The sequence below is a fragment of the Rattus rattus genome, chromosome 3 (genome assembly GCF_011064425.1).
Source record: "Rattus rattus isolate New Zealand chromosome 3, Rrattus_CSIRO_v1, whole genome shotgun sequence".
Lineage (NCBI taxonomy): Eukaryota > Metazoa > Chordata > Mammalia > Rodentia > Muridae > Rattus > Rattus rattus.
Window position 1 is genome coordinate 69,658,309 of NC_046156.1, and position 24,583 is coordinate 69,682,891.

Genomic DNA, 24,583 nt, shown 5'->3' on the forward strand with positions numbered 1-24,583 from the left:
GAGGCGGCAAATCCTTCCGAGCTGCAGGAGTGCTGTTAAACCTGAGTCTCTGGGGCGAGGGAGGGGGTGGCAGAGACGGTGCACACCCTAGAAGATGGGGAAGATGCTTTAACCAGAAAGCTGCCCCTAGTGTGGAACATTCTCTGGTGGTCTGGATGTTCACAAAAAGTTGATCCCTAATGAGTTAGAGTAGAGACACAGCTTGTGCCTTCCGGGGTTCTGATTTTGCTGAGCAGTTGATTCAATGAGTTACAGGCACCAAACATCCAAGTGGAGGCAGGAGGTTTACCACAGCCGCCTGTGTATCATTGGCAGATCTTTCCCCTCTCAACCCCTTGGGGGTTTTGTAAGCAACAGTTTTACCTTTTCTTCTGTCTGCCAAACCCCAGTAAGCAGAGACAGAGAAAGGCCCTTCTCGGGTCTCCAGAGCTGAGCTGTCCTAGATGCAGATAGAGTTAACAAAGGCGGTTGTGCATTTCTCGTCAGATGGTGTCCAATTGTGCCCTCTTTCCTCTTCAGCAGGACGATCCCCACAGGAAGAGGAAGCTTCAGGAGAAAAGAGAAGGAAACACACAAACCCTCAATTGGAATAAAACTCGAACATGTAAAAAACACAAGAAAAGGGCCTCTGTCCAGGCCCCCAGGTATGCCACTCCTGCAGTCCCTTCCCAGTTCAACCCAGGTCTCCATTTCATAGTCATCTGTCTGTAGGCTTGAGTGGGCGCACAGCACAGGGCGGTGCTGTGTGCACACTGAAATGTATTTGCTGAATCAGAGTTTCTCATTGTAATTTTACTTCTTAAAATACTGTAATGTGACCTTTTAAGACTTCTATTTTTATCTGTCTCTTATAAAATGCTAAAAGCTATGGGAGATTTTACAGAAAAGACCTAAGCGGTCCCTTATAACATGCTCCCTATGAGGCTGGGTGCCTTAGAAACCCTGCTGTATGGAGACACTGTCTTCTTGGACTTGCATTTCTTTATCTGGAGTGGGTAGGGGACTAAACAGTGTTTGTGGAAGTTCTGTGTTGCTGGGATTCCAGGGGTAATCCCTAAATCTACTCTACTGTCAGTTTCTCAGCTCGAAGATTTTTTTTTAAACCAGATCAGCAGTGTGTACATTCATTCTGACTCTACATCCCACAAAGTGGCCTTCGCGTTCTGGTTTTTCATCTTTGATTCCCAGCACACTGCACACATGTGTTGGAGCCTCCAACAGACGTGTTCTCCTTCCTTTGCTTATCTACAATTAGGCTTTCCCAGTTCCTCAGTTCTCCCTTATCTGCAGGATACCCCTTCGCAGTGCCCCAGTTTTCTACAGAACACTCCATTCCAAAGTCTGTCACCTGCCCTCAGCAGTCTCTAAACAGCATGAAAGCCAAGGCAGCCGCCTCCCTCTCCCTTGTGCAGGCTTTTCTTTTCAGTCCTGGCACCCAGAGGCACCACCTTGTGAACTTGGCTAGGTGCTCCAGCGTGCTGTTTGTAAGGTCCTCTAGCCTTGCACATTCGAGCGGGTATGCGGTTCCATTGTGCTATCAGTGATCATTCTGAGGGCTCAGAGCACCCAGGAAGGCTGTCACCAGTGAGCTCAGCACTGGAGGAGGATGACATGGAGCTCATACCCCATGGTTCAGCATTGCCAAAGCTCTCCCTGGGTCCTAGTCTGCATTCCAGGAAGACAGTCAGTTGGAAATAAACATGTTACATACCACATCATATATGGTTATTTATTTGACAATTGGAGTGCAGTATTCTGTATATAGGGAACATTGGGCCTTTTTGTATTCTCCTATATTTTTTTTCATAAATTATACTCAGCACTTAACGTACTATAATTTCCTAAATAGGAACATAAGAGTACAACTTCACCAAGTAACCCTAGAAAACCTTTTAAAGCATATTTCTGAGATCCCTGCAAATAATCAAATTGTTTAAAAGTAACTAGTAAGTACTCTGTGTCTGCTCATAACTGAGAACATGGAAGACATAGGCAGGCGCTGCTGGACTGTATCTCTGGTTACCTCTTTTGTCCTCATCTTTCTGCCTTGATCAGAAGCCAATGACATCCTGCTCTGCATCTCCCATGTCTGTGCTACTTTCTCGTCATCCCATACGCCTCACACAGGCACTGCCATGACCTGTGAAGAGAACTGTTTCATTTCTCACAGGGTGCTTCTATACATTTTCTTTAAATAAAAAAGAATGTATTAGTGTGTGCACACAGTGACATGTGGTGGGCCTCTCTTGCTCATCCTCTGACAGGACTCAGAGAGGAGGCCTCAGGTTGTGATTATTACCTGACCTATCTCCAGCAGAAAGTGTGTCTGTGTAATGAGATAGAGATGTGATCTTTCTCACAGCTCTCCCAGGCCTTCTGAACAGAGCGAACAGAGGCTTGTCTGCAGTGACGTCAGAAGCTGGTGTGCACAGGACAGCACTGGGGAGACGTGTAAAGCTGGCATGGAAATCGTGGGCGACTCCCCTGTTCGGAGAGAGGAGGGTATGTAGCACAGAGCTATCAGTGGTGTCCTTGTGATCTGTTCTTAAAGCTTTCAAGAAATGTCATTTCAGCTGTTGTTTTCCAGGCCACATAGCCCGTTGGCAACTCCAACAGAAAGTTGTCAGGGTTAGGTCAGAAAGCACATGCCCATTTTAGCCTGAACATGGCCGGTATCCCTGAGCTCTGTCCCTCCTCACCTGTCTCTGTGCATACAGGACCAGTGTGCACCGGCCTCAGGCAGGGCCCCTTGGGGAAAGAGCAGACAGAGCCATGTAAGGAAGGGTGTCCCACTTTGGAATTGGTGATTTCTGCATGGCTCTTCAGTTTCTGGATCAGACTGCTGGTACACCAGGGGTCTGTTGGGTAGGGCCCCAGGAGTGGGAGCTGTGGGGACACTAATGCCAGAGCCAGTATAGGAGAAGGGTTAGGAGACCACTGAGGGTGCCAGTTGGAGGATAATCTGTGATCCGGTCCACACTCACACACCCACATACTAGCTCCACTGTGCACAGTGGACACCAAGGCAACGGCCTCTATCCTTCTTTCTTAGTGATCCCCTTGAAAGATGGGTGTTGCTCTCCAGTCTTAATTCGGCATCAGTAATCAGCAATCTACTAAAACCTGGAATAAACATTATAATAATACAGGGGGCATTATAAGTCTCTCATCTATCTATAAAATAGACTCAATTTTCTTGATAAAACTTCTGTTCTAAAACCATTTGTGTGTAATTCAGTCTGTTTTGCAGTTTGAGGCTCAAATCCCATGCTAGGCAAATGTTCCTCTGCTGAGCTCCACAGAACCTTGGAGCCATTCTTGGCTGAAGGTTCTACCTTGTCCTGCTGTCTGTCTGTAGGCAAACCAGACTTAGCTTGTGCCCTGCTGCTCCCTCAAGTCCTGTGGTCATTTTTCACTAGCTGAGCAGAGGTGGCGACTGTGAACATACCCTGTCCTCCTTACTCCTTCTCCACTTGCTCCCAACGGCACGAGTGGGAACTGCCTTGGTGCAGCAGAACCCCTCTTCTGCTTCTCCAGACAGTTCCTACCAGAAGTCTGAGAAGAAGTGTGCAGACAAGTTTTGCTCGGACTCTAGCTCTGACTGTGGCAGCTCCTCTGGCAGTGTGCGGGCCAGCCGGGGCAGCCGGGACAGCTGGAGCAGTAGCAGCTCTGACTGTGACAGGAAGCCAGTGGTGGACAGACAGCAGTTCCTGCCACCTGGTGAGTCAGAGGCCCCTATCCTGCTTGCAGCCAGTGCAGGGGTACCTTTTAGAGGATGGAGCGGATGCTCTGTGACTTGCAGGCTTGCCTTGCTTCCCTCCGGCTGTCTGCTTAGCTCTCTTCCTTTCTCCTAATCTCCATCGTTACTGGTACTGTCTCATTTCTGTCTTTGAAACACTTCAAAGACCTGAACAATTGTGGATCTTGTTTATTGTATAAAGTGTTTCACAGAACTGACTGCTTTTTAACCATTTTAACTGTACAGAGTAGTGGCATAAAGCAGTTGATTCATACTGTATAGCCATCACCACCAACGCTTTCCATCCTTCCAAACCGAGACTCTGCCGTTCAGTAGTAGCTCTTGCCCCACCCCCACCCCCACCCCATGCTCTGCTTACCCGCTTCTGCTCTGCCCCTAACATATGACTGCTCAGATATCTGGAATAATTAAGTCATGAATGATTGTAGATGTGCATGATTGTCAAATGTGTATGGTTGTCGTCTGGAGATCATGGATGATTATGACCCATGTATAAGTGTCTTTATGTGGAACAGAAATGATTTTGGATTATGCTGTTGGATATGTATGTGGGTCAGATAGGATCATTTTTTGCTGAAAGATTGATTTCACCCAGTGACATCCTCAGGATTCATCTATATTACAGAGCATGTCAACTCCCTTCCTCGTCAAGGATGGATGAATTCCATTATGCATGTGTAATATGTTTGCTGATTGCAGTTCATTAGTGGGCAGCTGGTCGCTTTTCCCTTTTGGCTGTTGTAAATAAGAGTAATCCTGTTATTGGCACATATCCTCCCTTGTTTTTGAGAGTTTAGTGACGAGATCAGTCATGATTGTATTCCTGTCTCCTAGAATTAATATCTTTTTTCTATGATTACTGTTTTACAGTTTTGGTCGTTGTAGTAGTAGTATATTTATTTGTTAGTAGGCATGTGTATGCCTGTGTGTGTTTGTGTGCACGGTGCGTGTGCCCGTGCATGTTTTGAGTGCTTGCATACACCCCATACATACACACACCATGTTGCTCTTTTGGATGTCAGAGGACAACTGTGGAAGTTGGCTCTCTCCTTACATCCTGTGGGCTCCAAGAATTAAACTGAGGCCATCAGGTATGACAGCCAGTGTCTTCACACACACACACACACACACACACACAGAGAGAGAGAGAGAGAGAGAGAGAGAGAGAGAGAGAGAGAGAGAGAGAGAGGAAGAGAGAGAGAGAGAGAGAGAGAGAGAGAGAGAGATTTTTTTTTTAAAGGGAAGAAAACCCTTGATCATCTACCCACTTTTCCGAACAGAATCACTATCATCTTTTTTTGTGTACTTTTATTTAATTTTTTATGCTCATAATTTCATCAGAAACATTGGGGAATTGTTTGTTCTTGGGTTGTATAGATGAAACAGTAACTCAAAATAACATTCTGGTTTAAGCTTTTCTTTTTCATAGTCCTGTATCAGCAGTTCATTTTGGGAAGTTGTTTTCAACACAGTGAAGGAGACATGCAGAACCTCAGTAAAGCTAATGATTAATGATTTATCCATGATTCCCCTGTGTGTAGAATGCTCTCTTTGGGCCCTGAGAACACTGCAGCCCAGTCTCTGCTGCCAGTCTGGATATGCACGAGGGTCCAAAGCAATACTTGCCTTCCCCTATGCTGTATGCTGCCCTGAGTGGCAGTTCACACTTGCGCCCCAGTATTTCCCAGAAGCCCTGGGCACTTGCCACCCATCTCCTGCTCTCTCCATTCTGGATGCCTATAACAGAAGCTGGTAGACAGGCGTGGTGACCCAGCCTTGGACAGAAGCCCAACACTGGCACTCAGGGAGGCTGTTAGTAGGGATCACGACTTTCAGACCATAATGTAAGACCCTGACAAAAAGCAGGGATATGGAATAGTTCAATGGCTTAGCATGCGCAAGATTCAGGGTTCAAATCCAAATGCCAAGAGGGGAAAGATGGATTTGAGACACCAGTCCTGGGCGAGGCTCACCCGTGACTCCAGCCTGGGGCCTCAGTATCTTCTCTTTCCTTCCTTGTTCTCCACTTCCCCTTTCAGTGTTTCCCTGATGATCCTAAGGTTTCAGTGTCACAGATGCATGCTGTGTGTCTGTCTGGTAATGTGCACTATATATAAAAAGGAAAGATTTTTCTCAGCCTCGTGAACAGATCAGCCCCTTCTTGGAGAAAATCTCAGCCTTTGTGGAACACAGACTAGATGGGGGACAGGTTTTTGGCATTTTGTTGGATGAGGAGAATTTTCATGGCTAGAGGCAGTCTGGTTTTCACACACTAGTTTTGTACCCTGTTTACTCAAAAGGACCAAGAGTTTGCCAAGCAGCACACACATGGGGCTTGAGTTGAAAACTAACTTCTAGAAAACATTGCAGGGCAGTTTTGTGGGAGAGAAAGGGTGGCATTTGACGAATGGCAGTACAGTCTTTACATTGTGTCTGGAGGCTGCAGCATAGAAGCTGGCGTGGTGAAACCCTAGAGGGTCGGCAAGGGCAGATCCTTGGAGCTCACAGGTTGTTTAGCTCTGTGTTTTAGGACAGGCCCTGTCTCAAAATCCAAGATAGAAAATAACAGAAGAAGACATCAACATTGACCTCTGCCATCCACATGCATGTGAACATACACCTGTACATATATGCAAAAGCCACAATTAAAAGAATGTGTGAATGTGTGTCAGTTTAAAATGAAACGTAAGACCTCCGTTAGGGGCTGATACAAACACCGTCTGCACCTGAACACGGAATGTGCACAGTTGACCTGAGACAACACGCTCTGATAGCGCCTTGCTTTTGATGCAGGAGACGGTGTTTCCCCGCAGGATTCTCCTTCAGAAGCTTCCGTCCCCTTGAGCCTCCCACAGCACGTCTGCAGCTCCACGTGAGTATTGTGGGTCCTCACTCCTCACCACCTCACTGTCACGTTCTGCTTTCTGCTTTCCTGTCACTGAGATGCGTCTTCATGCTTAGCTGAATAGGCTGAAACCGAAAAGCCTTTTAAAGTCAGGGAAGCCAGATCTGATTATATTAGTAACTCAAATGAGTGTCCATGGTCAGGGCTCCTGTGGGGCTTCTCTGGTTTTGTTGTCTTCTCAACGATGTGGCCACACTGGGTACCATCTTCCCTGAGTAGGACTTGAGTTCATCCAGTCTGAGCACTGATAGTTTGGTGCCTCCAAGGGCCTGGGAGACACATTTACAGTCTCTTTGCGTGACACTGCCTTCAGCATTGAATGAGAGAGCGCGATACAGCGGTATACAGTTGCCCCTTAGTTTACTCTCGCGTAGGTTCTAGGACCTACACACTCTCCCAACTCTACAGACCCCTCGTATAACATGGATAGGGACATGTGCCTGTCATCCTGGCACTCAGAAGACTGAGGCCGGAGGATTGTCGTGATCTTGAGCAGCCTGGGCTTTGTACTACTAGGGACCAGATTGATTAGCCAGTCTTATGTGGCAAAACCCTGTCTCAAAATAAGAGCAAAATGACAATGTTTTTATCGAACTACTTTTGCCAATCCTCCATATACATCAGTTGTGATATATGTCAAACTGCCTTTTTATTGGGTATCATGACAGGAGAAAACGGAGGATTTTCAGTGCCTACCCAGCCTTCGTAGGTCTGACTCCACAGTCCATGGTGGCTGTTGTGCAGCACCTCCTCCGGATGCTTTCAGGCCACCCTGTGGGGACCTGTGATGCCTGAGGGCCAGCTGTACCTCTCAAAGTGAGAGGGACCAGCATCAGCATGAAGGACGGCACTGTGGTGCGACACCAGGTCCCCTGGATGCCTTGTGAGAGGCAGGTGTATGACTTGACTAGCACACAGGAAAGTTCCCTGTGAACTGTCAGAGGAAGAAAGCCATCAAGCAGGACGACTGCTGCTGTCTATACAGGCATATTAGAAGCTGCAGCTGACCCCACAGTAGTCCAGTTGCTATGTTCAGGCAAGACATCGTAGTATCCCTCAGCTCTTGCCTGGCTTTGTGCTTCTTTAATATCTGTGTTTCTGAAGGGACTATGGTGAAACTCAAATGAGATTCGGCGACACAGTTTTTGGATTTCCTGCATGGAAGTCATGGTTTCCTCTCTTCCCTTTGCCCACAGAGATGTGAATGGACTGTCTGAGTTTACAGAGTCCTGTCCTGGTCTTCCTGCTGCACCTGCAGATGCTGGAGAAGAGAAAGGTGAGATGCTATGGCAGGCATCAGTCAAGCTGTGTGCTGGGAGCTGGAGAAGGCACCTCAGGTGGGGCCCTCCCTGACTTTGTTTGCAGGCACTAGGGTGCCTGCTCTGTGGATAGACATCAGTTGCCCCAACCAAGCATTCTGCATCAGTGAGAACGCCCTCAGTGACCGGAGATGTTCCAGAGCTCTCAGCAGAGCCTCCCACTGCACTGCGTTCACTTACCCATCAGAGATAACAATGCAAGAGAAGCAAAGCCGGGGTGGGAGCAAGCCAGGACAGTGGGCTTCCTCTGCTCACCTGGCCCTCCTCTCCCCCAGCCCACCATGTGGGAACTGGGCATCAGCAGCTTAGGTGGACAGGCAGGCTCCTGAACAGGATTGAGGCAGAGCTGAGCACTAGCTCCCCACATGTCCTGCAGGAGGGTAAGACAGCGGGAACTGAGATGGCCAGAAGAAACCCTGCTTCCCACCGCCAGGGCCTCCAGTGAGGAGTTGCTCTCTCCTCACCATCAGTTCCCAGCTTTTTCATTCTTTCTCTTGTATCTGCCTTTTCTCTGGCATCCTGTCTTATTCTGGGCTCTTCCAAGTCAGGGTCAGGAATCATGGCGGGACATGCCTGAATTTATTTCTTCTTTCGTGGCAGCATTAGGCTTGACATGCATGCTCGTTTCTGTGCATAGAAATTCATGGACACACAGAGCGCTGCCCAGGGAGGAGGAGAGTTCCAGGTCAGCTTGAGTACACAGCAAGGCAAAAGCTTGTACCCATTGGAGAATAAGGAGTAAAGATTAGGCTCTGTGCCATCTTGCAAATGTTCTGACCTTGTCGGATCATTAATGGAAACACATTGTTGGTGAACTGGACCCAGTCATTAATCCATAGGACACAAATGTTTCCAATGAAAGAAAATGCAAAATTTAGGCATTTCTACTTTGCCAAGCCCAGGTTTGGATGATGGTTTGACTGGTTTACTGTCATTTCTGTGAGCTACTGGAGGGTAGGATTTAGTTAGTCCTACCCTTTATTAAGAAACAACAATAAACTCCAGATACCCAAGACTAGCAGAGCTCGGCAGAGGAGTGCCTGCTTGGTCAGCACAAGGCTCTCGGTTCCATCACCATCACCAAAAGCTGGCTCTCCATCAGTGTTCTGCTTTTGTTCTGTCTGCTAGAACTTCTGGGAAACCTGGTGTCCCAGTCTGGGTTTACATGTGTGTTCGAGATGTCGTTACCCACTAAGAATCTACAATTACTCTCTTTTTGGTCACCCCTTATACTCCGTGGCTGAGTCCTAATGATTAAGTCCAGACCTTCAGAAGTTCCCCTCACCCACACTGCCCTGCCATGGAAGGCCATCTGCTTCTCTCCTGCTGCCACCTTCTGTCCTGGGGGTCTCGCCCATTCCTGTCCCTTCTCCACCATCAGTTGCTGTCTCTGATGAGTCCTTCCTGTCAGGACATGAGTGTGCTCTGACCCCACCCATCTTTAAGACCCCAGCAGTAGACATATACTGCCTCAGGATGCCCTTCTCTGCCAACGGTGGGGGCCTCCTTAAGGAATCTGTGTTGGTGATGGCAGCTCCCTCTGTCCTCGCTCGCCCTCACCTTCCCACCACCGCTCCTCTGAAGCAGGAGTCAGGTCCCTGGCCTGGCTGCATTGGCCCATCCTTGGTTCTGCTTGTCTTCAGTCCCACATAGACCTGTTTCACTTGTGGGCTCCTCATTCACTCCCTCAGCACCCTGGAGTAACCTGGTTCTTCAGCGCCTGAGCCTCAGTGCCTGCTCCTCTCTTCTCTGTGGTCAGCTCCTCTGCCAGTCTTCTCCACATTTAAATCTTCAAGTCTCAACTTGAATTCCCACATCTCTCAGATTTGTGTATATAGCTTGGGCCTCTCTCCTGACCTATGAACCCATCTTATAGCCAACTTGTGGTTGAATACCTTTTCTTTGGATTCTAGCAGTTACTATACACCAAGTGCCCAGTTGTCCATTCCCTCTTTCTAATTTCCTAGGCCCCAGACTCTGAGTCATCCTGGGGCTTTTCTTTCTTGTGTGTCACATGTGACCCACTGTCTTTTTTTTTTTTTTTTTTTTAATCATTATTAACTTGAGTATTTCTTATATACATTTCGAGTGTTATTCCCCTTCCCTGGTTTCCAGGCAAACATCTCCCTAACCCTCCCCCTCCCTTCTATATGGGCTTCCCTCCCATCCTCCCCCATTACCGCCCTCCCCCAACAATCACGTTCATTGGGGGTTCAGTCTTGGCAGGACCAAGGGTTTCCCCTTCCACTGGTGCTCTTACTAGGTATTACATAGGTATTCATTGCTACCTATGAGGTCAGAGTCCAGGGTCAGTCCATGTATAGTCTTTAGGTAGTGGCTTAGTCCCTGGAAGCTCTGGTTGGTTGGCATTGTTGTTCATATGGGGTCTCAAGCCCCTTCAGCTCTTCCAGTCCTTTCTCTGATTCCTTCAACGGGGGTCCCGTTCTCAGTTCAGTGGTTTGCTGCTGGCATTCGCCTATGTATTTGCTGTATTCTGGCTGAGTCTCTCAGTAGAGATCTACATCCGGTTCCTGTCGGCCTGCACTTCTTTGCTTCATCCATCTTATCTAGTTTGGTAGCTGTATATGCATGGGCCACATGTGGGGCAGGCTCTCTGAATGGGTGTTCCTTCTGCCTCTGTTCTAAACTTTGCCTCCCTATTCCCTGACAAGGGTATTCTTGTTCCCCTTTTAAAGAAGGAGTGAAGCATTCACATTTTGGTCATCCTTCTTGAGTTTCATGTGTTCTGTGCATCTAGGGTAATTCAAGCATTTGGGCTAATAGCCACTTATCAGTAAGTGCATACCATGTGTGTTTTTCTGTGATTGGGTTAGCTCACTCAGGATGATATTTTCCAGTTCCCTCCATTTGCCTATGAATTTCATAAAGTCATTGTTTTTGATAGCTAAGTAATATTCCATTGTATAGATTACCATATTTTCTGTATCCATTCCTCTATTGAAGGGCATCTGGGTTCTCTCCAGCTTCTGGCTATTATAAATAAGGCTGCTATGAACATAGTGGAGCACGTGTCTTTGTTATATGTTGGGGCATCTTTTGGGTATATGCCCAAGAGAAGTATAGCTGGGTCCTCAGGTAGTTCAATGTCCAGTTTTCTGAGTAACCTCCAGACTGATATCCAGAATGATTGTACCAGTCTGCAATCCCACCAACTATGGAGAAGTGTTCCTCTTTCTCCACATCCTCGCCAGCATTTGCTGTCACCTGAGTTTTTGATCTTAGCCATTCTCACTGTTGTGAGGGAAATCTCAGGGTTGTTTTGATTTGCATTTCCTTATGACTAAAGATGTTGAACATTTCTTTAGGTGTTTCTCAGCCATTCGGCATTCCTCAGCTGTGAATTCTTTGTTTAGCTCTGAACCCCATTTTTATTAGGGTTATTTGCCTCCCCTGCGTCTAACTTCTTGAGTTCTTTTGTATATTTTGGATATAAGCCCTCTATCTGTTGTAGGATTGGTAAAGATCTTTACCCAATCTGTTGGTTGTCGTTTTGTCCTAACAACAGTGTCCTTTGCCGTACAGAAGCTTTGCAGTTGTATGAGATCCCATTTGTCGATTCTTGATCTTAGAGCATAAGCCATTGGTGTGTTTTGTTCAGGAAATTTTCTCCAGTGCCCATGTGTTCGAGATGCTTCTCCACTTTTTCTTCTGTTAGTTTGAGTGTATCTGGTTTGATGTGGAGGTCACTTGGTCCTTGATCCACTTGGACTTAAGCTTTGTACAGGGTGATAAGCATGGATCGATTTTCATTCTTCTACATGCTGACCTCCAGTTGAACCAGCACCATTTGCTGAAAATGCTATCTTTTTTCCATTGGATGGTTTTGGCTCCTTTGTCAAAAATCAAGTGCCCATAGGTGTGTGGGTTCATTTCTGGGTCTTCAATTCTATTCCACTGGTGACCCCCTGTCTTATTCTGGTCACCCTCCCCTTCTCAAACTACAGAGTCTGGCAACTTGCTCCCCACCTCCTCCCTGACTTCTTACTCCCAGAAATCCTTACTGAACACTTGCCTTATCAGTCACGGCCTGACAGATGTCCTGCTTCTGCCTCCCCCGTTTTACCGTGTGCCATTACGTGTTATGAATTAATAGACTCACATGACTGTCAGGGTGGGATGGCCCCTGAGATCTTCTTCCTACTTAGCAGTTAACATCTTGTCTGAAAACATGTTCTCAGACAAGTCTCAGAACATGGAGAGGCACGAGCTTCATTCTGTCTGTTCTTCCTCCATGGCACCAGGGATAGCAGACCGTAATGGACTCCTGGTTTTAGGGAACCCAAGACTTGATGGGTGGCAAGCAGTGTTCTCCAGAGCTTGCTGTGTGTTCGTGGTGCAGCCACAGGTGGACATTGGTTCTACCCTGTGTGGTATGGCCAAGCCTACATCTGGCAGGCAGTGGTGGTCCTACCGCAGAAGTATAGTACTTCCTTCTGCTGCTTGTAAGAGCTGGACATGCTCTGTGCAGTGCAGAGTTGGCCTGACAGCGAAGGCACAGTCTTCCTGGACTGACAGCTTGTGTGACAGAATGACACCCAGGTTTCCCTAGAGAGAGAGTTGTCTCAGACAAAGGGCTATGCCAGCTGTACCAATGCTGATTGTCCTGAGCAGCCCCAGAAAGACACCTGAACAAGATGGATGTAGATGTGGCAGGAGGGGAGCCCATGTCTCTGTCCAGCAGTAGGTGTGTCTGCCTGCTGCTCCGCTGGTGTCTCTGTGCTCCAAGACTTTGCCTTAGTGAGTGTCTCTGGAGAGAGAGTCCAGCAGGCCCCAGTACCTCTGCTGGCTGAGTGTGTAAAACCGGCATAGCCATGGGGACTTGTGCCCAGCACTGCCACTGCCCAGCATCCAGGGCTTCCCACCAAAGCACAGTGCCAATCCTGTCAGCCTCTAGTCCCTCCTTCCCTCCCTCCTACACCATTTAATCACTGGCTCTTCTCTGTAGAGACCCAGTCACACCCACTTTGGGCCTTTATAGACTCTTCCCAGCCTAGCAGGAGTTTCCAGACACGTATGACTCATTCCCTGTCTTCAGTCACAGCTTAACAGAACCTTCCCTCAGAGAGGCCAGAACCACCAGACTTGGAATTGCCACATGGGCTCTGCCATGTTGTGTTCTGCTCACTTAAACATACCTCCTTGAACCCTCAGGTCTGTATCCACCTGGAGGCCTGTGGCCTTCGCAGCCAGTGTGTCTGACCAGCAGCTTCAACTGCCCAGTGGAGAACGGTGCCCCGGGGGTGTCAGAGGAGCCCACCTCCATCCCTGACAGGTAGGCTCCACTGCTCTCACTCAGCTCTGCTTGGCCTAAAGCCCTGCAGCTGCAGTGGGAACTCAGGGCATCCTCATGGATACTAGGACTGTGCTGGGCGCTGTGTCTTTTCTGCCTTCTGGAGTTACACTCTGCTGTCAGACCAGCCACTGTGAAAAACACGAAGTCAGGGCAGCGAAGCTGGCAGCCCCTTCTGACATTCCTCTGTAGGCTGAAGGCATGATTTCATACATGGGACAAATGTAAACGTGCTCCTATTGCCTTCTCCCTGGCAGAGCTTTGCTTTCCTGTGCTCTCTCTCGAACACACTTACACACTAAGGCTGGTAGAAATCTGATACCAGAACTCTGTTACACAGTAGAGGTGCGTCAGCATGCCATGCAGTGTTATGTTATCAGTCAGGGGACCTGGCAAGTGTCAGTGTCACAGGATCCACTGAAGGAAGGCCTTTGGTTTAGCCCACTGTAACAGTATTCCTACTTATTCCCATAATGCACATCCAGACAGATTATAGTGGGCACCTTTCAAGCTGACTGCTTCTCGTGCTCTGAGGGACAGCTGGACATTTGATTAGCAGGACCGGTGTACACTGAGACACCATGGTGCTGGCACCATACTGCCGCAGCCCGCCTCTGTGCATAGCTAACAATGCAGTTGGAAGGTGCTTGCCTTTGACCCAGCCAGCTGTCCTGTAGGTGGATGTGCTTGACAAGAAGATAAGCCTCTGGCTCTGACTTGACAGCTCACACCCTTTATGTCCCTCATCTGGGGATTTGTGGATGGGGAGGTAGGGTGGTAGAGCCATTCCTCTGTGTTTACTTCATCTCTTGGTGTCCTGTATTTGAAGCCGGCCCTTGATTTTTGTTTGTCTGTTTTTGTAGCAGTTTCATTGACTGGAGTGCATCCTGTGAAGGCCAGTTTCCCAGCGTGTACTGCCCTCTGGAACTGAACGGTTACAATGCCTTTCCAGAAGGTAAAGCACTTGAGCGATGCCAGTGGCATCTTTCATTCTCAGAGGTCAAAGCAAGTGTGCGCTTAACGTAGCAGCCAACAGTGAGCAGACTTGAGAGATCCTTTGGGGGCTGGGGGCTGCTACTGGGATCCACTTGTGCTCGCCGAAGGAGGCAATTTTGAATGATTGGTGCTTGGGAGCTTCTGTGTGTAACCATAACCCACTGAGTCCTGTAAAATAGGTAGAACTGAGTCATTTATGTCTCTGTAGCTGGAACGGGGCAGCTTCTCTATTGGACACTGGGGGCACTAACTTATCAGCAAGTGACTCTCCTATGGGATAGCGGCTCATTCTTCAGCATGTCCTGACTGCCCATGGGTCTTGGGAATCCTGCAGGAGGGGAACCAGCCTGGAGCAGGAATAGTGGATGCACACATGTGCTCCATCAAAACACTTGTAATAAGCACCGTAAGAGTTAGGAAATTGCCTGACCATCTGGAAACTGCAGGATACAGCCAGGCCAGGACTTCCCTTCCCTTCCCTTCCCAGTCATGTGCCCAGTGTTCTTGCTTTGGACACTGCATTACAGTCAGCTAACACAAGAGGGAGCTATAGCAACGGTCTCCCTAGGATTAAGGCTCTATGTCTATTTTCTTGGAGATATCTAGAAGTATTTGGTTTGCAAGTACTTTATCGGGCCATGTGGTCCATGTGCAGGTTGATGAGGTTGGGGGAACTGATAATTAACAAAATGGAGAGGAGCAGAGCTTGTGGTGTAGCCAAGAGTGCCTGACACCCAAGGGCTCCATCCCACCCAGCACTGAATGTGTGTGGGGATTGAGGGTAGGTGAGAATTTTGGCACTGTTCAGTTCTTTAGCGTGCTAAGTAAACTTGATGCGTTAGAACAGGTACAGACACATCAGCCCTTCTGAGTGGTATGTCTTAACATGCAGACTGGGTTCATGGGTCAGGGCTACCTTTATCCAAGGGTGAGAATTCAGCACTTCAGAACATCTCCCGTTCCTTCTAGAAAACATGAATTACACCAATGGTTTCCCCTGCTCCTCGAAAGTTCAGACGGACTTCATTGGCCACAGCACCTCCTCTACCTGGAACACTCCAGCCAGCATGCCTGCTGCCTGGGGGCATGCCAGTCTCGTCAACTCTCCAGTGAGTGTCCCCTTCCTGCTCTCCTCCAGCGCTTCCTATTCCTGTTCTCTGCTCCCTTCAGCATAGAGTCAGGTCAGGCAGAGCCGGTGGGATTTCATATACAATAGCGGCCACATTCTGAAGGATGTGATGTGGAGATGGGGGCAGGAAGTCTGTCACGGGCCTTCAGTGGCCTCCACAGCCTTCAGTGGGTTTGGCGATGAAAGAGGAGCTCTGTGGCTCCATCTGTAGAACCCACACTGTCTCCTCAGTGTCCACACCACACAGCACTGTGTCTCCTCATATCCACACCGCACATCTCTTCACGAGACGTTTGACTGAACCCTTTAGATCACAAGTAGACTTAGCAGATCAGATGAAAATACTGTAACCTCCTCAAACAACCCAGAATGTTTGGGAGGGTTTAACAGCGCTCTGGTGACCAGGGGTGCCCACTCGGGCTCAGTGTTGCCTTTGGAAAGCCGCTTCTTGGTCTCTAACCTTTGGCTCTCTTCCGTCTTTATCTCCACTCCAGTCCTACCTCACAAGCACCCGAAGTCTGTCTCCCATGTCTGGACTGTTTGGTTCCATCTGGGCCCCACAGAGTGACGCATATGAAAACTGCTGCCCCGTCAGTCCTGCCACAGAGCATTCCACCCACATGGAAAACCAGGTCATGTGCAAGGAGTACTACCTGGGGTTTAACCCGTTCCGTGCCTACATGAACCTGGACATATGGACTAGCACAGCAAACCGCAGTGCAAACTTCCCCTTGTCCAGAGACTCCGGCTACTGTGGGAATGTGTGAGCAATGTGAATAAAGGCCTTGTGTTTGATTCCTAGCGTAAACTGGTCGTTGCCATAGAGTACAACATTGGTGGATATTTTGGCACTTTTATATAAAAATAAATGTTTTGTTTGTTTGTTTGTTTTTGTTTTTTTACAATCTGGGTATTTGTTTTTGAACCCTTCATAAATGAGTTTTACAGACTTGGCCTCCGCGGATCATAACTTCTACCATTTGGGAAGGGTGGCTGTGGCTTGTGTCCAAGCGTCCCAGGTATCCCTGGGGTACTGCAGAGTGTGACTGAGTCCATCGATGCCTCTGGCAGTCAGTGCTTTTGAAGACCTTGTGGGCCGTCCCTGCAGCCAATGAGATGAAGGCTGGCAAGGAAAGCCCACCTAGCAGGGATCACTTCCTGATGGGGCTGTCCGGGAAAAGGCTCACTTTCTGGTCTGGGGGATGCCTTCTCTTGTCCTCAGTGTGCTTGCCACTCTGATAGGCAGTCAGGGTTGGACATCTGGGAAGTGGGGCACTTTCTGCCTCAGCACTGGTCCCTCAGGGAGTTGGGTGCTGGTGGCAGAGCATTGGCTTGTCACTAGCATTAGAAGCCTGCTCTGAAGTGGCAGCATGTGTTGCTAAGTATAAACGTTGAGAACATTTTCAACTTTGAATAAAAACTTCTTATTTTCATATCACACTTTGTCTTTATTGGAGGTTGAGGTTGGGGTGGTTTTCAGGTGGGGAGCTGAAGTTGTTAGTTTGATCTATTCCTTTTACTGTGGGAACCCTGAAGGGAGACAGATGTCCTGTAAGCTCAGTGTTGCCCTTTGGTAAGGTAAAACCTTCTGGGCATATAGTTCTGGGGAGCCCTCATCACCAAGTCAGAGTCCTGGTGTGGGTGAAGCAGACCCTCCAGGATTGAGCAATATTAATGTATTATTTTTAAATTTTGCTTCTATAGAACAAAAGACAAGGAGTTAGATACCTTAACAGCCATGTTCCTGTTGCTATTCATAAAAACCAAAGAGAAGAAATAGCACAGGTTTCTTGACAGGTTATAAACAGTGGTACATCCAAGAAATGGAATGCCACCCTGTCTAACAGGACTGGAATGCGCGGCAGCGGGAGGGTGGGCTTTGAAAACAGCATGGTAAATGGCAGAGCCAGGTAAATGCTGGCCGGGTCTGCCTGAGGACAGACAGGTGATTGACAGCAGAAGTCACTTCTTGGGAGTAGGGCATTAGCCTTGAATGGCAGAGTCCTTGTTAGAGATGGCAGATTCTGCAGGTGGATAACGGTTACTCTGCCCTGGGAACAAACCGTGCCATGAACTAAAACGCAGTTAAAACGGTTATAAATGGTGACTTTTGTGCTTTGTCCACCACAGTAAAAGCACCGTGGGGTAGAGGAAGAGCCCCAAAGCCTTCACAGTGTCAGATTCACACTTGGCTTCTATGAGACAGAGGTGGTAGTGCACTTCAGAACTGCTACGTCAAATGCTACATCAAAGCTAGCATTATCTCAGTTACCCACTGGGAAAGTGAGAAGGCACTTTTTTTTCCATTATCCACACAAAATAAAAATTTTCACTTTTACTGGAATGTTATCTTTAACTTTAAGACCAAAGAAACATGGAATTAGTTAGCATTTATTTAATATTTGCTAAGCAGTTTCTCAGAGCTGGGAGCTGTCTCAGTACTGCAGACGGGACAGACAGTCTTAGCAAAGAGTAAGATGCCGTCCGGATGTACTGCTGAAAAAAGCAGCCTCAGGGATTTCCTGAGATGCTAAGTGCCCTGAGGATTGCTAAGAGACAGGCTGGGATGGGGGAATGGGCAGCAGGTCCTTTGAAGTGATCAGGGTGTCTCAGGGACATTTGAGGTAAAAATTTGACCACAAGAAAGCTGGCATCTGTGGGCAAAGGTTCACAATGGGGACACAATGGGGACAAGGGGCCTGAGGCAGGCCGGTGGTGTAGCTGGGCTTATGGTTCTGGGGGTCACAATGAAGGACATGGAAGGCCACCTTCATGAATGCCTTAGGAACCAAAAGAAGAGTGGGTTTTCCTGAATGCAGAAAGAAACCAATGTTCACCCACATTTGAAAACCCGAAGTTGGCTGTTGTGGTCCGAGTGAAGGGTGGTAGATGGGAACTAGGGGAGGATGTAGAATTGTGCTGAGGTCTGGGTCCATGTGGTAGAGCCACTGAAGAGAAGGGAGTACCCACAGTCACAGGGACCTAGGCATGGAAAAGTCACTGTGGACTACAATACCAGTGCACTTTAAAGAGTCTGTGGGTGTAGACCCAGCAACAGCAGGGGGAGCTCGAGTCACCTGTGGGAGGAGGAGACCTGGCCTTTCTTCTTTCTGCCCTCCTGCCTGCCCTAACTGCAGCTCACCTATGACCTCTCTGAACCCATGTCTTCCTCTGTAAAATGGGGATAATAGCACAGCATGCTTCAGAGCTCCATAAGCACTAACAGACTATTGAGATGCACCAAGCCCCCCAGCTGCTGTCAGTGCGTGATGCAGTCACTGCATCCTTTAAAGGAACCAGGCCAGGTTAAATACCAGATCCCAGCTTTGGCTGAGGCAGACTTCTATAGTGAGTTATTTTAATTGAATTAAGTAAATAAAATCATATAATTTTCTGCCTTCCCTTCCTCCCTTTTGTCTCTCCTGTGTACCCTTCCCAATTCATGGAGCCTCCTCTAACTATGGTTGTTAAGTGTGTGTATAACAAACACATCAATACAACGTGCTGAATCTATTCAGTATTGCCTCCCTGTATGTGTTTCTAGGGCTGACCACTTGGTATTGGGTAATCAGTCAGGGTGCTGGTCCCTGGGGAAGGCTAATTCTCCCTCTCTCCATAGTTGTTATAACTGCTTGTAGCCCTTCATCTACAGGTGGTGCCCAGTGAGATGTTCCCCACCTGAAGGGGTGTCAACAGGTGTTGAGTTGCCCAGCTCTCGAGGCAGCCATGCTGCCAAGGTCTCATGGCCGAGGCTTCCCTGTCAACGCTAGACTAAACCTCACCACACACTTCCTGGTCCCGACTCCTACAGCTACTCAGCTTCTTCTGCTGCAACGTTCCCTGAACCTTGGGTGTGGTGGCTGTGTTTAAGATGTATCAATTAGAGCCAAATACCTTGTGCTCAGTTCTCTACATTTTGACTAGTGGCTTTTGTTTTGTTTTGTTTTTCCAAAGATTTCCTGCTACAAAAGGAAGCTTCTTTGGTAAATGGTGAACATTACCTGCATCTAAGACTGCACAGTATTTAGAAGCCAGTTAGGAATCATTCAGCGTTAGGCAAGTGACTGTAGTAGCTTCTCCTCTGGGGTCTCTTCAGCCACTACATTATCCAGCTTCATTTCCTATCTGCTTATGAACCCTCAAGTCCAACTAGACAGCTGTTGGTGACTCCCAAGACAAAGCGACACTGTTGCACTATGTTGCCAATCCAGTCATTGTGATTGATAGGCTACAAGCTTCTCCTCAGCAGCTTGCACAGCACTTTCTGTTACTACCAGAGCCACTCCTCAAGAATGAGCTTCCAGACCAGTGCTAGAGTGATGACTCCAAGTCCTCCATCCCAAAAGTGTCACGTCTATAGCAACAGGGACTTTCAAATTCTGCACAGCAACGAATGACAATTAGCCTACATTGCTTCTGGGTTTCATGGTCGAGGCAGGAGATTTTTTACCTGCCTGGTAGGCTTTCAGATTCGGCCCATCTTGTATGTTGGGTGTCCTAACTTCTGGCTTCCAAGGAAAATATTGATATGTGTATCAAAACTTTTGCATTGGCTCATTGTTATTACAGCTAATTTTCAAAAAGACTTGCAGCATTCTATAATTAAAACAAATACAGGAGTAATTTATTTTATACACACACATGTTAGGTGTTTGTTTTGGGTTTCTGGCTGTGGGAATTGAACTTAGTCACACCTGCCCTGAGTCCATTTGTATTTTTCATTTTGAGATAGTTCTCACTAAACTACCCCGGCTGGCCTTGCATTTGCAAGCCTCCTGCCTATTCACTCAAGTAGCTGAAACCAAGAGACCTGTGTCACCACAGCCAGCCAAGAGTGCTCATTTTAATTTGCTGCCAATTATGTAGCTGCTACAGCTTTCCCCCCCATGATTCTGGTTAAAGAGACAACCAATCCAGCCCCTTTCCCATTTAGAAGCTGCATTCTCGTTATTTAGATCCAACCAATAACGAGGTGGGTCTCTGTAATGTAAAGAATGAAACTGAGACTTGGCACATGGACTCTGGATAGGGAAAGCTGGGAAGACACTGCCTCCTGTAAGCTGCATGTGCTGAGACCAGGAAGTGCCCCACTCTCCAGACATCGGGCTTTCACATGTCCTACATGATGTTGGACAGAGACTTTCAGACAAGAACTGGATCTACTCGATGTCTTTCAAAAGCTTATGAGAAAAAGGTGAAGAACTCACTTAGATTTCTCTATTAAAATGATGGCTTAGCCTTGGTTCCCTAAGTGGGATGAATTGCGGGTGAGCTTAGGCAGGAATCTCAGTGCAGCATTTGTCTTTCTGACATCCATCAGCTTGGCCCGTTTTCATTACTCCATACCTTCATGTGGATCTGCGCTGTGTGGCTGTCAAGGTCTTGCTGTCCCCTGATGATTCCTAGGAACTCAAGAGAAAGCCAGTAGACCGATAGCCTCTCAGAATTTCATATGGAGACTTCCTGTGTCCTACAGAGTCCACATAACGTCTCCAACCTTTCCATAGTCTTGTTTGCCTGTCGATACTGTTGAATGAAACCCTGTTCCGTATTCTTTGTTCAAAAAATGAAAGGCAAAGTAAGCAAAAACCAATGAGGGAAGCGATATATAAAACTATTCTTAAACAAGAAAAAGAACTAATCTTTTTATCTATTTCTAGCGATATGTTTGTGTATGTGTAACCAGAGAAGTATGGCCTATTAAGAGGTAATCACTTTTCTTATTTTAGATTTCCTGAATATGAGACATACAACATAGCCAATGTGTGATGGAGGAAATACTAAGGAGTGAATTCCAATGGTGTCTCACAGTATTTGGCTAATTCTAAGTGTTGGCAGGACTTCAGGAGGGCTGGGAGGGGTGATCTTGGCTGTCAGCTTGGCAGGCTCTAGAATCAGCTAAGAGATAAGACGGTAGGAACACCTGCAAGTGGTTTTCTTGATGAAGTTATTGAACTAGAAGGAGCTACCACAATGGAGGCATACCTTGTGGCAATGTGTGCCAATGGTTGCAGCCAGGTGAAAGGTGGGATCAGGCACAAGCCGTGCCTTGTGCCTGTTTGCCTTCAGGTCTACTGCTTTCCTTGGCTGGTATCAGAACCCGTGTTCTTTGGTCTTCCAACACGGACTGGAGACAAGCAGCTCTCCAGACATCCTCCAGGCCTTCAACTCTAGGTTGGGATGCCAAGACATCCAGCCTTGTGGACTGCACAAATCCTTTCTTAGACTCTCTGGAGGGAAGCAGCCATGGCTGGCATGCTCAGACAGTATCACACAAGCCAGCCAACACACCAGTTCTGATAGTCCATTCTGTGAACTCTGTTCCCCTGCAGAACACGCAGGGAGGCAAAGGTCAAGGTTTTTCTTACCCCTTTGGTGTTTTATTTCATGGGAAAGAACTTTGTAAATCCCTCTCTAAATACTTTCAAGTGAGGGTATTGATGTTGATTGGTTCTTTGACTTTGGGAGAGATTATGTGTGAGGTGCATTGTGTGCTTTTTACTTTGTGTGTGTGTGTGTGTGTGTGTGTGTGTGTGTGTGTGTGTGTGTGCGCGCGCGCGCGCGTGCACTTGTGTGGGTTGGTGCACAGGCATATGTTGGTGCATGTGAAAGCAACGTGGAGGCCAATGCTGTGTGTCTTCAATCACTCACCGCTTTTTTTTCCCTCTTTTTGGAGTCAGTGCCTCTCAATGAACCCTGAACTGAACTTACTGATTTGACTAGCATGGCTGGCTCACAAGCACATGGACCTTTCTGTCTCTGCCTCCCTGGGACTGGGATTAGAGTGCATGGCCAGTGCAGCTGGACGTTTCATGTGGGTGTTGAGGCTGGGCATCTGATTCAGAAACTTAGGCCTGGACACTAAGCACTTCACTGACTGAGCCACCTCCCCAGCCTGGTTTTTATTTTTAAAAAAGTCTGTATTTTGAGGCAGTATGTAGTGAGGAATTTGATCAAAATGTTATTCATTTACTTTAGACAGTTGGATCAAAAATAACCTTTTTAATTTCAAAGAAGGATTACATTTTAGACTACGCATTAGTATTTTATATTGCTGTTAGACATCCCCACAAAATGTTGTGCTTTCTCTGCAGTTTTGTAGGGCCAGATTCAGACCTGGATCACAGTGAACTAAAATCATAGCATTGGCTGTGTAAGCTAGGGTACCAAACTAGACCACATCACCAAAGATTTTGCCAAGGGTTAGGGGACAGAGAGAAGCAAAATGGCAGAAAAGCAAGTGGATTTTATTTGACAGTCAGCAGGGCGGGGCCTTTGAGCTGATACAGACTGTTCAGGATGGGAACTACATCCCCTGGGGTTGAATTAAGGGAGGTTCTACTGAAATTGGCCTTAGGAGATTCCTACAGAATGCTGTATTTAGGCTTTTGTTTATCTAATGTAGGTGGACGTATATCACTGTGGGTGGGTTTTGAGGTTTCAAAAGCCCATTTCAGGCCTACCATACTCTGAATGCCTTCTAATCAATATGTAGATCTCGGCTACTGCTCCAGAATCTGTCTATGTGCCACCATGCTTCCTGCCATGATGATCATGGACTCTCCCTCTGAAACTGTAAGCAAACCTCAATTACGTGCTTTCTTTCATAAGAGTTTCCTTGGTCAGGGTGTTTCTTCACAGCAGTAGAACAGTGACTAAGAACAGTAAGGATCCTCCTGTTTGCCCAGAGTCCTTCCGTTTATGACTTTACCAGCATTGCCGTTTTAGGAGGGCAAGTGTGGACCTAACCAACAGGTCGTTTGCCTCTCTGGAGGTTCTGCTGCTTGACCTGGCTCCTCCAGCTTCCAACATACCACAACCCCTGCCTCAGACCCTTTCTTCAGAGCTTCAAGGTAGCCTTTATTTAGCTCTGCTTCTGTGGCTGCATCTTTTACTCTGACCACAGGAAGGCAAGGCTCTCCTGCTTTAGGACCCTGTGACTGGAGTGGGTCTCCCTTGGATCATCAATAGCTCAAAGTCCTTAGTCTAACCTTGACTTTGCTATACAAAGCCACATATTCATAGGATCCAGGTATGAGGTGTTGCCCCCAGGGTCATCATTCTGCCTATGACAAATATAAAAGTGTGGTCACTGTAGCATTTAAAGAGTTGGAAATAAGCATTCCACAGAATATTTTAAATGATGATAATACAGATGCATTCCACAGAATATTTTAAATGATGACAATACAGATGCTGGGGACACTGGTCTTACCCTATTCACAGTCTGACTTTTCTGTGTTTTCTGTAAACCCGTGGCTAGGGACACTGGTCTCCCTTCATTCACAGTCTGACTTTTCTGTGTTCTCTGTAGACCAGTGGCCAACTATAGTCAGGAAACATCAAGTGGAAAGTTCCAGAAAACTGCACCACACTGTTCTGAGTAGCATAGTGAGCTTTTCCCTTTCCCCTCCATCCTAATGGGAGCATAGGATGTTGCTCGGCCATCTATGCTGCTGCCATTCGTCAGCAAACACCATTCTTGGTTGTTTCACCTTCAGCATCAACTGATGGTGGGTCCACATGGTGAGCAGTGAATGGATTCACCCAGACCAGAACAGAGTAGAAAAAGCCAAGTTCGTTAGCTGCACTGTTAGGGAGCAGAATTGAGGTAGTAGAAGAACTGGGTGCCTCCAGACAGTAGAGGTGCAGCTGGTTTTATGTGGAATCTGCCTGTCTGCCTTTTGGTACTTGCTGTGCAGATGAGGGGCGGAAGCATGGCAGCTCTGGTTGGCTGGTGTTTGACTCTTGACAAAAGAGAGGTTGAAGGTCAGCAGCTCTGTAGTACCAGGTCATAGTTAATTTGGTTGTTTTAAATCATGAGATGGAACCTTTAGGACACTGTTCAACTCCTGTCAGAAGAACAGTTTAGCAGATTAAGAAACAACACTGATTCATCTATGTCCAAGAAAGTCCCCAGCTCTGACCATGATGGGCCAGGCTATGCTACTCCTGCAGTACAAATGTGGGACTTGTCTGCTGTCCCATATAACACACATTCTGTTTAATGGTGGCCACAAAGCACATGAGCACCCATTGCCAAGGAGTTAGATCACAGGGTCCAAAGCATGGAAGGAGTGAGTAGCTCTGGCATTGACACAGGGCCGCCGGACATCAGGGAAAACTGTGTGTGGTTTGGTACTCTGACATTTCAGGCATCTAC

General features: G+C 47.5%; 1 protein-coding gene across 5 annotated transcripts in view; it reads left to right on the forward strand.

The window, feature by feature from the left end:
• Tmem131l (transmembrane 131 like) overlaps nt 1-16,855 on the forward strand; it is a 134,286-nt gene extending 117,431 nt beyond the window's left edge. For 2 of the 5 annotated variants that reach the window (XM_032898174.1, XM_032898177.1), the window contains 9 exons: nt 520-644; nt 2,363-2,502; nt 3,538-3,720; nt 6,554-6,632; nt 7,862-7,941; nt 13,157-13,277; nt 14,159-14,250; nt 15,261-15,400; nt 15,915-16,855. In XM_032898174.1, coding sequence (XP_032754065.1) covers nt 520-644; nt 2,363-2,502; nt 3,538-3,720; nt 6,554-6,632; nt 7,862-7,941; nt 13,157-13,277; nt 14,159-14,250; nt 15,261-15,400; nt 15,915-16,187 — 1,233 coding nt within the window. In that variant the 3' untranslated portion in view covers nt 16,188-16,855. The remainder of the gene's footprint in view (nt 1-519; nt 645-2,362; nt 2,503-3,537; nt 3,721-6,553; nt 6,633-7,861; nt 7,942-13,156; nt 13,278-14,158; nt 14,251-15,260; nt 15,401-15,914) is intronic. The other 3 variants (XM_032898179.1, XM_032898175.1, XM_032898178.1) reach the window with 3 other exon arrangements.
• Nucleotides 16,856-24,583: the final 7,728 nt, after the last annotated feature.